At 38.6% G+C, this 13,524-nt stretch overlaps 1 protein-coding gene across 2 annotated transcripts in view; it reads left to right on the plus strand.

The window, feature by feature from the left end:
• LOC122912377 (tubulin-specific chaperone cofactor E-like protein) overlaps positions 1–13,524 on the plus strand; it is a 156,859-nt gene that overhangs the window by 13,428 nt on the left and 129,907 nt on the right. For both annotated transcript variants that reach the window (XM_044258063.1, XM_044258065.1), the window contains exons 2-4: positions 72–181; positions 10,236–10,385; positions 12,036–12,175. In XM_044258063.1, coding sequence (XP_044113998.1) covers positions 10,253–10,385; positions 12,036–12,175 — 273 coding nt within the window. In that variant the 5' untranslated portion in view covers positions 72–181; positions 10,236–10,252. The remainder of the gene's footprint in view (positions 1–71; positions 182–10,235; positions 10,386–12,035; positions 12,176–13,524) is intronic.

Here is a 13,524-nt window from a genome sequence, read left to right on the forward strand (position 1 = left end):
TTAAACTTTTTTCATTGTTCTTGTGATTGCTGAAAGTGTATAGAAAGTGCTTTTTTAAATTTTTATTTCAGAATGCCTGATATCATAAGATATAGACAACTCGCTTAAGCCAACGTTTCTGGACAGTAAGAAGCTGTGCAAATCAAGAAAGAAGTGCTTAGAAATATTTTCACATAAAGAGGTACTTTGGTCTAAATAGCAGTATTTTCTTTTTTTATGTGTGTATGTATTTTTATTTTTTAAAGTGTTAAGTTTTTTCTTCTCAGATACTTTTTCATCAAAATCATAAAATTCCTGGGCTAACGTGTTTAGATCAGAAATTTCAAGTGCCATGTTTACATCTAGTAGACCCTGGGCATGACAGGAAGTCATGTTTGCTAGCCTGCTGTTGTAGATGAGGAAATGGACTCTTTGCCCAACATCAGACGTGCCGCATGTGCAGTATGGGTCTTTTGTAGACGATATGGACAGCTCTGAATTCCTACTTGCTGATAACAGAGTCACAGTTTTACGCATATCTTTGGTGCCTCTAATATAACGAAGTAAAGAATTTGGGTTAGGTATTTTAATGTCTGTCCTGCTTTTAAGGTGAAGCCCAGTGCTGTGCTAAGTGAAGAGAGTAGCAGTGCCCTACTCAAAAAGTATAATCCCAAGGACTGATGAGGAGTCAGAATTCACATTTCATTTGGCAGTGTTGGATGTGTCTGGGGCTTGATTGCTGGTTGGGTGTTTTTTTTTTTGTTTTTTTTTTGTAATCTTCTACCAAGAAGAGTTGATGTGCTACATTTACACTTGAATGTAGTTTAGTGTACAGCTGAGACTGAGAAATAGGGTGGTTCCGAGTAGGGTGTGAAATCGTGGCGGCGTGGTGTGTTCTGATAATGGATTTATCAGCCATAGTCAAGTCGGGCACTTGGAATACCCAGAGTAAATTTGTGAATTGCTGAACTGTAATTCTGCTGACTAATTCGGAAGCTTTATAATTTATTTTCCTTATTTTTCATCCTAATAAGGCATCCATTTAGGTATATTATATAGTGGTCAGGAGAGGTTAAGTGCAGTGAAATTGCAGGTATATGTACTGTATGATAAATGAAATTAGAAGTCATACAGGATGGCACTGTCTAGCTTAATCATATTGCCTTGCACGATGTCCCTGAAGTGTTTTTATGGGTGAGATAGCTGCCATTTATGACTTTAGCTGCAGAAGCTTATTAATGGAATACTTTATAAACCTTAAAAACGATTATTATGTAGATATATATTTACTGATACAGAAAGTTTTTCATGAGCCATTTAGCAAAAAGGCAGGTTACACAACAACCTAAAAGTAATTCAGTTTTGTTTAAAAAAATATGTATCTACATAGCATGGGAAAATGGCCCAGAAAAAATACACACCATTAGGTGCATCCTCAAGCTTAACCTACTTGCTAAATCTGTTGACCAAAGCTTCCTGGCTGGGGCTTATGGCATGATATGCTTCTGATATGAAAAGCTTTTGGTAACACTTATTTATATGCCTTCATAAAAAGGAAACTACACCTACATGAAAAGTATATGGGGTTACAGGTTTTGTGCTAATTTTCAACTGGACATTTTTTTAAAATTCAGAATGTCTATCACTTGCATTTTTAAAGAACAATTATTTTGAAAGAAGCTTATTAATAGACCTTCATTCATTTATTTAATCTTTCCTGAAGGGAAAAATATGTGACACACCTGTGTACTTTCCCAGAGTAATTATGTTTTACTGGGGTGCACTTACGTTGAAGATCCAAAAGATTTAGAAAATGAAACAGACTAGAGTCCCAGCTACCTCAAATGTCTAAGAATCTGGCAGGGTTTGGGTATAGTGGGCATTGCTAAAAAGGAAGCTCTCTGTTGTTGATATTAGGAGTCCACAAAGCAAATAAAGGGCTTTAAAAAACAAACTTGCAAAAATTGAGAAATCTACTGATCTAAGAGATTTTTTGAAACTATTCATATTTTCCTCTTCAGACTTTTTTTGTCAACCTCCCCCCCACCCCCCGTCCCCCCCCCCCACACCCTAGATTCAGCCTATAAATTTCTCTTTTGTCCTTTTTAAAAAAAGAACAAGATAGAAAACTCTCTTTCTGAGCACTGGGTGTTTCTTCATGGTCCTCCCTTTTTCATCTGAGCTTCTTAAAGGCTGGTCCATACTCAGTCCTCACTTACATCCTGAATTCCTTATGCTGTGGTTTCTACCCGCCGTCTGCACTGAAAGCGCTTCCCTTACGAGGAACAAACTCCAACCTGCCCGGGCTTTTAGGGATTTAAAAAGTTCTCATCATTTTTGACCTCTTGATATTCTAGGTAAAGATCAGTGACCTTCATCCTCGTACCCTATTCATAGAGATCTAGCAAAAGTTTTCTTTTCTCTAAGAGGAAGTGGAACCTGAGCAAGGTCAGTCATGAGCCAACCATCGTCCGCCTCCTGTCTCACCTGCTCTCCCGATGTGTGTTTCATATTTTAGCGAGCTGCATCATACCTCATCTCTTGTCTCTTGTGCCTTTTCACATTCTAGTAAGCCCTGTGCCTGCAGTACTCACCGCCACCGTGTCCACCCAGTCTTCATCGTCTTTCAAAATGGCTCTGGTTTTACCTTCAGCCTCCTTGATCGTACTTCCAAAAGCGAATCACTTCTTCTGTTTGAATTCACTATTTCTGTGTGCCTTATTTCAGGTATTGTGTTATCCCCGTGTATTTCCTTCTAGACTGTGGATGCCCTGAGGGCAGAGTATGGATTGTATTCATTCTCACTTTCTTTCGTGTGTAGCGCAGTGCTTGGCACAGAGTCAGTGTCTGGTTCGTCTTTGTTTTTGGTTGTTTTAGGTTCATCTTTGTTGAATGACACTAAATGAGATGATTGTGAGGGCACACATTTTATGAATAAATGAATGGGCAGATAGGCTTAATGGGAACCACTTGATAAAGTGTGAGAAAAGGGATAATAGAGAAAACTATTTATTTCCTTTCGGCCACCCTTTTATTTCTCTTTGCTTCCTCACTCCCCAACTCCTTTTTTTAAATTAATATTCTAAATTTCACACGGTCCAATTTGGAATTTTTTTCACAGACAGTTGATAATAATGAGAAATAAAAAGTCATGTGGCAAATTATTAGGTTATTTCCAGATATAGCACTTAAAATGTTTCTATTTCAGAGAGATAATATATGAAAGCAGAAGAATGTGTGTGTTTGCAGTGGGTTCAGTTGTTCAAATGGGTGAACTTAATCCTTAAAGCAAATTTCCTTCCCTCCCTTAGTCTTCCTTTCCTCTCTCTGGTGTCAACCATAGGTACTAATTTTACTAATTTCTATTTTATCCTATCCATTTATAAGCAGATCAATCTATTTTTTGTAAGCTTTAAAAGGTATAGTTTGGGAGTCTGTAGGGTGGCATTTTTTTTTTTTTAAGTTGTGAGTGAGACCAGTGGTCTTCACACTTTATGGTACTCTACCATAAAGTTTTTTGATGAATAATGATCTTGCGTACCAGCATAAAGATCTATCTTGTATACCTTCCAGTTTTAGTGATCAGAAATACTGATCAGTTGTGTTCAGTTTCATACTGATTTTGACCTTGACCCTTTGATTGGGAACATAAAGTACAAATGGAGTTTCAGGTGACTGGATATTCTGTTCTGATACTAATCTACTTGGCAAAAATGTACTGAGCAGCTTATCTGCCGATTTGCACTTCATCCTGACTTTCTCCAGGCACTTTCTCCAAGCACTTTTATAGTTAGGATTTGAGGCACAAAGCAGTTGAGATTTTCACAGGCACACTCCAGGACTTGGTAATGGAACCAAGCAACATCACCCAAGATTCCTGGCTCTTGGCTTTCAGAACCAATTCAGAATACTTTTAGAAGTGCATTAAAACTCTGCCAACTGTAGAGGTAGTCAGATGTAATGTGACACCTGTTCTTTCCAGAAAGTCATAGATTACCCCCCATCCCCTCCAAAAAAACTTTTAAAAGGCTCCAGTTAAAGATCTTTTTCCATCCTGTATTTCCTCATTATTCGGTCTGTTTGGTTTTCAGTTTTCCTTTCCCACCTACTGTTCCTCCCAAAACTGCCCCAACAGATTTTTACATAGATTTATGTTACTGATCCATTTTGCAGTCTTAATGTCCTAATTCAAAACTCGTGTATTAATGTGTACACTATCTGCATTCCTGGAAAGCTATTCCAGTGAACTATCCTGGAAAATGACCAGGGAAGGTGCCTGGCATTTCTTTTAAGTCTTTAGGAAAAAAGGAAGATATAAAACAAACAAACAAACAAAACCAAACCCAGACTATTTGGAAGAATTGTTAAAAGCATGAGGCCACGAGGAACAACTTGTTAAGTTCCCATGATTGCTGGCTTACTAGCACTTATTTTAATTTGAGTGTGTCTCTGATGTTGCCATTTTTTGGTTTGCGTATATTTAAGGTGTGTAAAGATTTTTGCCCTTGTATTGGTTGCAGTGGTTCTAAAGCCTCCGTTTAAAGATGCTGTTTAAACTGGGGGAGTATTATTCTGACAGTGACAGTTCAGCACCCTTCCCACTCACTTTTTATTCTTTTGAACTGCTAATTGTATAGAAGGTGGCAGTGTAACTTCTTTGACGTTTGTTGAACGTATCTACAAATTCTGTTGGCATTCTGCTTGAGACAGGTCCTTGATGGGAACTATGCTGTCTGTCACTAGTGGCCTAGGTCCTGCTCTGTGTTGTCTGCTCTTGGTGATAAGTTTACGTCATAAAAGAACCGTCCACCTGAAGGCTCCCGGAGCCTTCGATGAACACACCGTTCAGTTCTGACACAATCAGTGCTGGCATAGAAGACAGCGGCAGACATTTATCACTCTGTGTCGACAGAAAGAACACAGGTTCTATCTTTAAGCTTACAAATGAGGAGACTGACCGAAGGCAGCCACGAATTTTCAAGATAACCTGTGATATCATTATTATGAAATGTACTTGATGGTCTAAACCTTGGTAAATGAAACTTTCGTTCAGTAGGTGGACATGTGCTTAGTCGTATCTACTGTGTGTTCTAGGCATTTGTGAATAGGTTTCACAGAGGACAGTGGACATGGGCCTGGTGGTAATCCAGGGAATGAAGCAAGTTTAGAGACCACTTTTTCTTTTTTAATGGTTTATTTATTTATGAGGGAGAGGGAGGGAGAGGAGGGGCAGAAGGAGAGGGAGAGAAAGAATCCCAAGCAGACTCCACACCCAGTGTGGAGCCCTACGTGGGGCTCCATCTCACGACCCTGAGATCATGACCTGAACCGAAGCCAAGAGTCTGACGTTCAGCCAACTGCACCACTCAGGCAACCCTAAAACCACTTATATTCATGAGCTGTTTTTTTTTTTCCCCTCAAATTCTTATTACAAACCCAAGAGAAAATTTTTAGCCCATCCATAGGTATGAAAATTAAAGTAGAGAGGTTACATAACTAGCTTATATTCTACCCAGCTAGTAAATAACAGAGCCTGAGTCTCCTACGTTCATGTGTTTCTACCATGCTACAACCTCCTGTAATATATAGTTAGTAACATCTGTATGTTTTAGAGTTTTGCAACAGCCCTGGAATCCCAAACTGCATTTGGATATTTTAAGGCTTTATGGCAACCCTGAAATCCAAGTAGTAGAGATATTTATATCTTACTTTACAGACGAAGACATGGGAGTCCTAGAGAAATAGTGTCTTGCCCAGTGACACCACACTGTAGAGCTGAGTGGCGAATTCTCTGCTCTTTCTACTCAGCACGTGGGGGCTAGTGTCACTTGTCAGCAGATGTTTGTTGAGTTCTGTGCCTTGCACTGTGCCAGATGCTGTGAGCCCCTACTGGGGAAATTAAACCACCCACCTCCGCTCCCCTTTGTAATCTGGTGATGGAGTTAGGACGGTCCCATGAGAAAAATGCCCGATGCTCAGTATCATTAAACTGTATAAGCCAAAGTAAACCAGTGTGACACAGTGAAGTAAATATGTCACTTCCATGGGTAAACAGTATGCAGCATGGTCTGGCTTGTATCGAACAGCCTTCTGAGAAGTTTTTAATGTTCATACCCATGGTTGCTTCTAGGACCATATACCAGTAGTCATTTTCAGCCTCTTCAGTTCCACTTGCTGCTTCTCTGTTAGCTGTGTTCAGCCCTCTTCTGTTTTAAGAGGGAAAATCTGGACAGTTGCCCCAATTCCCTACTCCTTCCTGTTTCTGCCTTATTTATCAGCCCATTTCAGCCTCCCCTGCTTGTCTGCTGCCCTTCTAATAAAAAATTCTCAACATATTGACTGTATACTCTCCTCTGGTTATTCCTTTTTTTTTCTTTCATGACTCTGCTTCCTCTGCCTGTTCCTTAAACATCAGTGTCCCGGAGAGTTCTGTTGTCCTGCCATTCTTACTGGTAATATTTCCTATATCCTGCTGATGTCAAAATCTTCCCCTTCAGCTCACGTTTCTCACCCAACTGCAGACTGTTCCCCTGGGTAGTCCACAAATGCCTCGGGCTGAATATGTTGTATACAGTGGGATTCATCATTCTCTTCGTACAACTCAGTCTCTTCATATTTTCATTTTACTTAATGGTATCATCAGTCACCTAGCCACCTGTACTAGAAATCTGAGGGTCAGTCTTTTCCTTCTCCTCAGCCCCCATAATTCCCGAAAAGCTTGCTTTCTAAATTGACCTTGAATCTGCCACTGCTTTCTCTTTGTACTACCACTGTATCACCTCAGGCCCTCATCATCTCTCTCCTGTTTCGTTTTGGGTGTTCTTTTTTTTAAACGTTTTATAGCATTGCACTTTATTTTTTATTAAAGGATAACTAACATACAATGTTATGATACAATGTTATGTTAGTTTCAGATATATAACAATCCTGTATATCACTCAATACTCACCATGGTTAAGTATGGTCAGCATGCAGTATTACACAGATACAATGTTATTACCGTATTATTACATACATACAACATTATTACCATATTATTACATACATACAACCACATACAGTGTTATTACCATATTATTACATACATACAACATACATATGTTATTGCCATATTATTACATACATACAACATACAACGTTATTACCATATTACTGTATTCCCTGTGCTGTACTTTTTATTTATCTCCATGACTTTTTTATAACTGGAAGTCTGTATCTCTTAATCCTTTTTATCTATTTCGCCCATCTCCCCACTTGTCTCCCATCTGTCAACCATGTTTTTCTTTGTATTTAAAGGTCTGGTTTTGGGGGCGGCTGCATGGCTCAGTCAGTTAAGCATCTGCCATCGGCTCAGGTCGTGATCCCAGGGTCCTGAGACTGAGTCTCACTTCGGGCTCTCTGCTCAGTGGGAGCCTGCTTCTCCCTCTCCCCACACCTCCTTGTACTCTCTCTGTCAAATAAATAAATAAAATCCTTAAAAAAAAATAAAAGTCTGGTTTTGGGGTGCCGGGGTGGCTCAGTCTATTAGGCATCCAACTCTTGATTTCTACTCAGGTCATGAGATCAAGCCCCACACTGAGCTCCGTGCTCAGTGGGGAGCCTGCTTGAGATTCTCTCCTTCTCCTGCCCCTTCTCCCCCTCTCAAATACATAAATAAAATCTCGGGGAAAAAAAAGATGTTTTTTTTGTTTTGTTTTTTAAATTCTGTAAAGAAGTGAAATCCCATGGTATTTGTTTTTCTCTGTCTTATTTTATTTAGCATAATGCCCTCTAGGTCCATCTGTTTTGTCCCAAATAGCAAGATCTCATTCTTTTTTTTATGGCTGAGTAATATTCCAGTGTGTGTGTGTGTGTGTGTGTGTGTGTGTGTGTGTGTGTATGTGTGTGTACACACCCCATCTTCTGTATCCATTCATCTGTTGATGAATGAAGCTTGGGTTGCTTCCTTACCTTGACTGTAGTAAATATTGCTTCATTAAACATAGGGGTGTATATACCTTTTCAAATCACTGTTTTCATTTTCTTTGGGTGACTGTTCACTGGAGAAAAATACTGGATTTTATGGTTTATCTGTTTTCAATTTTTGGAGGAACCTCAATGTAGCTTTCTATAGCGGCTGTACCAATTTGCATTCCCACAAACAGTGCATGAGAGTTCCAATTACTGCACATCCTCTCCCAACACTTATTTCTTGTCTTTTTGATACTAGCCAATTTGACTGATGTAAGGTGGTATCTTACTGTGGTTTTGATTTGCATTTCCCTGATGATTAGTGATACTGAGCATCTTCTCATGGGCCTGCTAGCCACCTGTAGTCCTCTTTGGAAAAGAGTCTTCAGATCCTCTGCCTATTTTTTAATCAGATCATTTGTTTGTTTGTTTTTAGTGTTGAGTTGTATAAGTTCTTTACATATTCCAGATACTAACCCCTTATTGGATATATCACTTGCAAATGTCTTTTCCCATCTAGTAGGTTGTTTTTGTTTTCTTGATGGTTTCCTTTGCTGTGCAAAAACTTTTTATTTTGATGGAGTCCCAATAGTTTATTTTTGCTTTATTTTCCTTGCCTGAGGTCTCCTATGTTTCTGCAGTGTCCTTCTAGCTCTTCTCGTACCTTCAATCTGTATTCCTTCGTATGCATCAGCCATTTGATTGTCAGAATGGGTTTTCCAAAAACTTTGGTGGTTATATTCCCTTCCTTAATACCTGTTAATTTCTTCTTGTTTTCTACAGAATAAAGTTCAGTTTCTTCTAAAAAAATTTTTTTATTGTGTTATGTTAGTCACCATACTGTACATCATTAGTTTTTGATGTAGTGTTCCATGATTCATTGTTTGCCTATGGATGGGACTGGAGGAGGTTATGCTCCATGAAATAAGTCAAGCAGAGAAAGTCAGTTATCATTTGGTTTCACTTATTTGTGGAACATAAGGAATAGCACGAAAGTTCAGCTTCTTAATATAGCACACATGACCTGCTGTGAGGTTCCTGTTTAGTTACTTCTGATGCTGTTTTCTGTTAGACCATGTACATTCACATCATTAAACACCTTTTTTCATGATATCCCTTCTTAGAGTACTCTTTATTCTCCTTGGTTTTTCTGATTGTTTTAGTAAAAAGCTAAATTGCCTATATTTCGATTCATATTTAATATAGATCATAGGCCAGCCCCTCAAGAAAAGGGGTTAGCAGACTGTCAGAAATTAGCATGTTTTAACCTATGTGTGCGTACTGAGAGGATGCTAGAATTAGTGTATGCTTGGACCTGTAGTTAGATGGTAGAGTCTACCTGAACTCAAAACAGAAAGAAAGGACATTCTGTATTAGTCAGGATTGGGTCCATTCATAAGTAACTGAAAAATGGAACAGTGGCATAAATAAAACAGAGCGTTATATATCTTCCACTAAATTTCCAGAGATACACAACCATTATGGCAGCTCAGTTCCATGAAGTCCTTAGGACTTACGTTCCTGTCACCTCTTTTTCCACTATCCTTGGGGTATGTTCTGTGGGCCCATAGTGCCAAGTGGTATTTGTTTCCTAGGCAACAGAATTGACCTGGAGACAAAGAAGGAGGCAAAGGGAACATTCTGGCTATCTTTTAAGGAGGATTCCCAGAAGCTGCCATAGACTGTTTCTATCTCATCAATTAGAACTTAGTCATATACTCATCCCTAAGTACTATGTGCACAGTGAAAAATTCTTTCACTAAGGTGCCTGGGTGGCTCAGTCGGTTATGTGTCTGACTCCTGATCTCAGCTCAAGTCTTGATCTCAGGGTTGTGAGTTCAAGCCCTGCATTGGGCTCTATGCTGGGTGCGGCGCCTACTTAAAAAAAAAAAATTCTTTTACTACGGAAGAAGGGGAGAATAGATTTTGAGGAATAAATATCAAAGGATTCATACAGACTCTTTAGTCTGATGTTGAGTCTCCACCTTTCTTTTTCCTCTTAACACATAAACCCTAGGTACCAGTGAAAAGTCTTCCTGTTACCCTTGACTGGAAATGATTTTCTCCTTATCTACATCTTGTGGCACTGTTAATCCATACTGCAGTTATCATATGCTAGACTGCATTGCTGTCATTTGTCTGCGTATATAGCCCCCCCTAAATTGTAAGGTGTAAATTCCTGAGGACAGTGACCATGTCTCATATGCCTGTAGTGCCTGGGCTAGTGCCTTATAAATAATTGGTTTGCACTAAAAATTTCATATATGACAAATAAAAAACTTTGACAATATCTTGGTTTCTTGTAGAATTTTAGGAAAGGAAGATGGATCAACCTAGTGGAAGGAGTTTTATGCAAGTATTATGTGAAAAATATAGTCCTGAAAATTTCCCTTACCGTCGTGGTCCCGGTATGGGAGTCCATGTCCCAGCCACACCTCAGGGCTCTCCTATGAAAGGTAAGAAAGATGTGACCTCAAACATTTATGTACTGGGAGCTTAGTACTTAGGACTTCAAACCAGAATATTGTCTTGTTTCCAGATGATTTCCTTTATTTCGGAGTTAGAATTGCATAGCCTTTCTCCCTTGATATGACTTCAGTTTTTTAAAAAACTCAAAATGATTTCTTTTCCTCCTGATTGGCCATAAGCCATCTTAGTTGCACTTATATGGCATGAACAATATTGAGTGGTAATGTTTCAAACAGGTGTTCTGTCAAGGAACTTGGAGGATACAAGACAGTACAAGACTGGCCTGTGTCCTCAGTGACCCTACAGCCTAGCTGGATTACAAGATATTCACATTTACAAACATATAAGGCAGTTTATGTTGACCCAAATAATTGGCGCAGTGACTGGGGAAAAAATTTAGGATAGAGTTAATTAGTATGATCAAGAAAAGATTCAACACTATGAGACTTGAACTAACCCTAATATAGAACTTGGTTAGAGGGTAGATCAAAACATTCTAGGAGAAGGGTTATATTGTGAGAGAAATCTACAACATTGAGAAATAGGTAAGGTGTGTCTGTCACTTACATCTTAACCTCATTTGTATTTCGTAGTTTCTGGAAGTAGTTCTTTGTGAGTGTGGGAGATCAGGATGGAACAGTGTTTTCGTTCTTATGTTCTGAGGAACATAATTCAACTGGTCTTATCACTCCGTATGAACTGGAGTGGCAGTAAGAGGTAGATTTCTTACTTGGTCATTTTTTTTTTCAGGATCCATTCCCATTCTGAGAAATTTGATACTGAAAAGTACTGAGTTAAAAAAATTACATAATTTGAGGCCTCCGTGAATAAAATATTCCTTTTGTGAGTCCTTGTTTTATACCGTATAGGGAAAAAGTGGTTGAATTCTCATGTCTGTCCTTTTTACAAGGAAAAGTGTGGTTTTATTAACTCATGTATTTTTGAACCAGGAAGTAGTTTGACCACCCCAGTTTCACCAAATTCATTAAATAGTTTTAAGATTCTGCAACAGTTTCTCTCACTGTAATTATGTATTTTTAAAAGTCTGATTTTCATAAGGGACACATTCTTTGTGGATGTGAAATGGAAATGATTGATGGACAAGAAAGAGAACACAGATTTTTAAATGGATCCACTTAAGCAAGGAAGATTTCTTTAATGATACCAATTTGAAGAACAGAAGTGGTTTCATAGTGGACCATCTAATGGTTTGAGATAATTTTCAAGGGCAGCTGTAGGCAGAAATACATATCAGACAAAAAAAATAGAGTTATCCAGAAGGATACTTTTGAACTAAATTTTAAAAAGGAAAGAATTGAGGCCAATTAGAAGACAGTGGGAGTCCAGATAAATCACATGTTCTAGGGTTCAGATGACAGGATGATAGCTGTATTGTTGGTAGTTGAGATCAACCATCCTGCCAGGGGTAAAGCCTGCAAGATGTTTTTGGTGGTACTGGTCCAGTACTTTTAATCTCCTCCTGGGCCATATTTGGAATTCAATACCCTTGGACCCCATCACATTCTGGGTTTTTTTCCAGGTCCTCGTGTCATTTCACACTATTTGATTTTGATTCCTGGGGGCTGAATGTATGTAGACAAGAATTAGACTGATTTAAAAAGTGTTGTGTTATTCAGATCGCCTCAACCTCCCAAGTGTGCTGGTGTTGAACAGCTGTGGAATAACATGTGCAGGAGACGAAAAAGAAATTGCTGCCTTCTGTGCTCATGTGTCGGAACTAGATCTTTCTGACAACAAACTCGAAGACTGGCATGAGGTAAAGTTTTTATATTGCTGCATTTTGGTGACTTCTGCTGAATTTTGGTTCTCACTTGAGATTCTTGTCTGTGTCTGAAGATAAATAACTGACTGCTTCAGCTGTTCTATGGTGATTTTTCAGTGAAGGTTGTTATTGCTAATTTGTTTTTCATTAATATGAAAAGCACTGGGGAGCTTTCTTCCGGGCATCAAGAGGTTAATAAGACCACACCGGTTTAGACTGCTAACAATGCATTGGGTTTTTTACTGTTTCACTAGTTTATACATCCTGTGTTCATTCTGTACCACTACATCAATATTTAGTGCTCTAAATTGCCACAAAAATTACTTGAGCTTGAAACTCAGATTACAAAAATATTTGTTTTTGGTACTGAAATTAACTCCAAATATCTTAGAACTTTTCCTTATTTTATTAAGTCTCTTAGGTGATTTGAAATAACTGATGTCTTTTGCCCTCAGAGTAAGTCACACCAAGTACACAAATAAAAGCATTACAACTTTCTTTCTTATTATATATAATATTGCCTACCTGATGATGACATTACCTTATGGAAACTATGCTCAAGAATCAGGGAAAAATAGTTCTTTCTCCTTGATTCATTCTCCTGCCTTAATTTAGGATCTTCTGTCTTGAGAAAGCTTCCTAGTAGATTTTCCTGCCTCTGGTTTTATTCTGCTTCCCATATGTGACCAGATTCCTTTTAATCAATGAAATAAGATTATGACACTCTTACTTAAAGTCCTGTAGTTGCTTTTCACTGCCTGGAAACTAAGGCCTGAACTCTCTAAATGTAGCCTTCCACCATATGGCCCTTGGCTACTTTCAGAGTTTATCTCCATCGCTAGCCATATGCTTTTTCCTGCAGCTCATGATAAACTCTTGACATGAAAAGCTTCCTTGCTTTTATTCATTCTGAATCTACTGCTCTTTTTTCTTGTCTACCCGACCTCTTCCTCTGTATCTTTCAAGACTTGGCCCAAGTCACTATTCCTCTACGAAATGTTCCCTGGCTCTTGCTCAGGCCGAGACAGACTATCCCAGTACCTATATCATGATGCTTTGATAAATGCAATCACTTATCACAATGTAGTCCAATCTCTTGCTTGCTTGACAGTTTTCCTACTTGACTGTGAGCTTATTCAAAGTAGAGATTTTTGTCTTTATTACCATCAGCACCCAGAGTGTCATACTAGGTACTCAAATGTTTGTTGATTGCATTAGTGAATAAATTACTGTACTTTAGGGATTGATCAAGACCACTTGCTCCAACTTTTCCTATGATCTTAAGAAACTCACTTAATCCTTTAGTGCTTATGTGCTCATCCCTAAGACAGGGCTGCAGATAA

Source organism: Neovison vison, chromosome 7 (assembly GCF_020171115.1).
Source record: "Neovison vison isolate M4711 chromosome 7, ASM_NN_V1, whole genome shotgun sequence".
In the NCBI taxonomy this organism is placed as follows: Eukaryota; Metazoa; Chordata; class Mammalia; order Carnivora; family Mustelidae; genus Neogale; species Neogale vison.